Source organism: Hyalella azteca, unplaced genomic scaffold (genome assembly GCF_000764305.2).
Source record: "Hyalella azteca isolate HAZT.00-mixed unplaced genomic scaffold, Hazt_2.0.2 contig7307, whole genome shotgun sequence".
NCBI classification, from domain to species: Eukaryota; Metazoa; Arthropoda; class Malacostraca; order Amphipoda; family Hyalellidae; genus Hyalella; species Hyalella azteca.
Window position 1 is genome coordinate 36,163 of NW_025937435.1, and position 3,745 is coordinate 39,907.

A 3,745-nucleotide genomic window follows, 5' to 3' on the forward strand; every position below is an offset into this window, starting at 1 on the left:
CCCTACGTACACACCCTACGTACACACCCTACGTACACACCCTACGTACACACCCTACGTACACACCCTACGTACACACCCTACGTACACACCCTACGTACACACACCCTACGTACACACACTCTACGTACACACCCTACGTACACACACTACGTACACACTCTACGTACACACCCTCCGTGCATCGCTCCCACGGGTATCTAGGATACCGTCACACAGGATTGTGTAAACACAACACAAGGCGCCACACAACACAGATGTTGATACAGACAAGCCCCGTGTGAACCCCAACCCCAACCCCAACCCCAACCCCAACCCCAACCCCTTGTCTTTCACAAGACGTCCCGACCCTTTTTTTATTTTATTTTAATTTAATTAAGGCCTGAAATTTATTTAAGGCTTAAAATTTAATTAAGGCTTCCTTTTTTTCTATTTTAATTTCATTTAATTAAGGCACACAATTTATTTAAAGGTTAAAATTTAATTAATGCTTAAAATTTATTTGAGGCTTAAATTTAATTAAGGCTTCAGATTTAATTAAATCTTAAAATTCAATATTAACCTTTAATTAAGGCTCAAATTTAATTAAGGCCAAAAATTCAATTAAGGCTCTACATTTAATTAAGGCTTAAATTTATTTAAGGCTTGAACTTTAATTATGGTTTATAATTAAATTTTGGCTTAAAATTTAATGAAGGCTTAAAATTTAATTTATGACTAAAATTTAATTTGAACCCTTATTCTCAACCCTTAGGTATAGCCCATAGGGTCGCTGGAACCCTTAGGGTCGACGTCCTCGAGTTTGTTTGTAATTTTTATTGCACGCGCGACGCTGCACCACCACTGCACCACCACTGCACCACCACTGCACCACCACTGCACCACCACTGCACCACCACTGCACCAATGTTATCCTTTTGTTGTTATCCAGTCCAGTTATCCAGTCGTAATGTTGTTATCCTTTTGTGCAATTTTAGAACAGCGTTCCAGTTAACCCATTTTTAACCCCTAGTTCCTCCCAGGACCCTTTAACCCCTTTCACCCCCAGATACCCCCGGGCCCCTTAACCCTTTTTAATCCCCAGTTACCTCCCAGACTTCTTTAACCCCCCTTTTAACCCCCAGTTACCCCCCCGGGCCCGACAACCTCATCATCCACAATGGGGCCCCCGGCAAAGATGGCCGCGATGGGGTCAAGGGGTGCAAGGGGGAGGTGGGGGTGCGGGGGTGGAGAGGCAAGACCGGGTCCCAGGGCCGGCCCGGCGAGCCCGGTATGAAGGGCTTCAAGGGGGCCCCGGGCCTCGAGGGCCTCCCGGGCCTCTTCGGCGAGAAGGTAAAAAAAATAATTTAAATACTTTAATAATAATTTAAATAATAAATAATTTTAAAAAGTAACAAAAATTTATGTCGAAAAAAAATGTGAAAAATTTTCGTTTATACGTACATTTAAAAATTAGAAGTGTTGTCTATATAAAATAATTTTTAAACGAATATTATTATATCTCTATTTAAATAGGATTACAATTCTGCAATATGGACCTATTAATTAATAATTTATTAATTTTTATTAGTATTAACATTAATTAATAATATTACTATTATTAATTAACGGTATTGTTATTAATAGTATCAATATTAATTAATATTAACTAATAAAAATACTATGTACCATTGTTGTCTTTGTTATTTCTACCATCGGTCCCCAGGGAGACCGCGGGGACCGAGGCTACGACGGCAGACCGGGCCTCGTGGGGGACGTGGGCCTCCCGGGGGTCTATGACCCCACGCTCATGGAGTACTACGCAGGGCCCCCTGGTGGGTGGGGCCCCATGGGGCCTTGGGGACTGGGGAGGCCTTAAGGAGCACGGAAGGGCCCTTGAACACTGGGGCCCATGAAGGGAACTTCAGTGGGGCCCATGCTGGGGTGTTGAGTGGGGCCCATGCTAGGGTGTTGAGTGGGGCCCATGCTAGGGTGCTAAGTGGGGCCCATGCTGGGGTGTTGAGTGGGGCCCATGCTGGGATGTTGAGTGGGGCCCATGCTAGGGTGTTGAGTGGGGCCCATGCTAGGGTGTTGAGTGGGGCCCATGCTGGGGTGTTGAGTGGGGCCCATGCTGGGGTGTTGAGTGGGGCCCATGCTGGGGTGTTGAGTGGGGCCCATGCTGGGGTGTTGAGTGGGGCCCATGCTGGGGTGTTGAGTGGGGCCCATGCTNCCACTACCATGACCACTACCATGACCACTACCATGACCACTACCATGACCACTACCATGACCACTACCATGACCACTACCATGACCACTACCATGACCACTACCATGACCACTACCATGACCACTACCATGACCACTACCATGACCACTACCATGACCACTACCATGACCACTACCATGACCACTACCATGACCACTACCATGACCACTACCATGACCACTACCATGACCACTACCATGACCACTACCATGACCACTACCATGACCACTACCATGACCACTACCATGACCACTACCATGACCACTACCATGACCACTACCATGACCACTACCATGACCACTACCATGACCACTACCATGACCACTACCATGACCACTACCATGACCACTACCATGACCACTACCATGACCACTACCATGACCACTACCATGACCACTACCATGACCACTACCATGACCACTACCATGACCACTACCATGACCACTACCATGACCACTACCATGACCACTACCATGACCCACTACCATGGCCCACTACCATGACCACTACCATGACCTACCATAGCGCCGCAGTTCGTGGTAGCGCCGCCATCTTGGATCCTTCTATCCTTCACAGATCCATCACTTATCCTCCACGTGCCGGCGAGATTACGACGCTTTACGATCTTTTACGACGCCTAAATTATTTCTCTGAATTAATTAATTTAATTTAAATAATTATTTAATTAGAGTATTAATAATTGTTAAATCAATCTACATCGCACGGCGGTTTCTCTAAGAATTGATTTTATTATTAATGGCTTATTAATGTTTTATTTATTTGTAATCTGATTTAATAAATGGTTTAATAATAATTGTAATGTTTACGATTATATGCGTTAAGGGTTTAAAATATTACGGTGATGATAGGCGAAAAAAAATTGATTAAAGAATAATGGGATGGAATTGTGAACAAAGAATCGCTTTAATTTAATAAAGAAATTGGGCCATTAAAAATCATTTACATATTTACTTAATATCGACAATATATGTAAAAACTTCAAATTGTTTATTGTTCATTATATTATATAATTGATAACTCTATAAACTTTCATATAAAGTTTGCATGGAAACAAGAGCCCCCAGTCACCCGATCTTCTCCAAAGTTTGTGCCTTTGGCAGCCAGAAAAAGTAAAGAGTTTTGTTCACAATCAAAGTCAACTTAGGCACGGAACGACGCACGTCTGCCCCCGACGCTGGCCAGGGCCACTCTGGGGCACGGGCACTGGGACACAATTCGAGCTTGCGGGCGTGACCCCTCCAGATGCCAACTACCAATTAAACCCGATCACATTAAGGCTTTTTAAACCGTTTCCAGGCTTTTGAAGTTGGTTAATAATGAATAAATATTTATTATATGAGATATTTAAACATAAAAAAGCAGTAAAAGACAACCATAAGACAACCAAAGGACAAAGGTTGTCATGGTTGGCACAGGGTGTGGTTAACGCGGGCAACCACCGCTGCACCGAGTGTGGGCAGCTCAGTTGCGCGCTGG

General features: G+C 44.1%; 1 protein-coding gene across 1 annotated transcript in view; it reads right to left on the minus strand.

Moving 5' to 3' along the window:
- LOC108666466 (collagen alpha-2(IV) chain) overlaps positions 1-3,026 on the minus strand; it is a gene marked incomplete in the record, with an annotated part of 24,766 nt that extends 21,740 nt beyond the window's left edge. Inside the window, 1 exon segment of the mRNA XM_047881202.1 lies at positions 2,768-3,026. Coding sequence (XP_047737158.1) covers positions 2,768-2,800 — 33 coding nt within the window.
- Between the last annotated feature and the right edge of the window lie 719 nt (positions 3,027-3,745).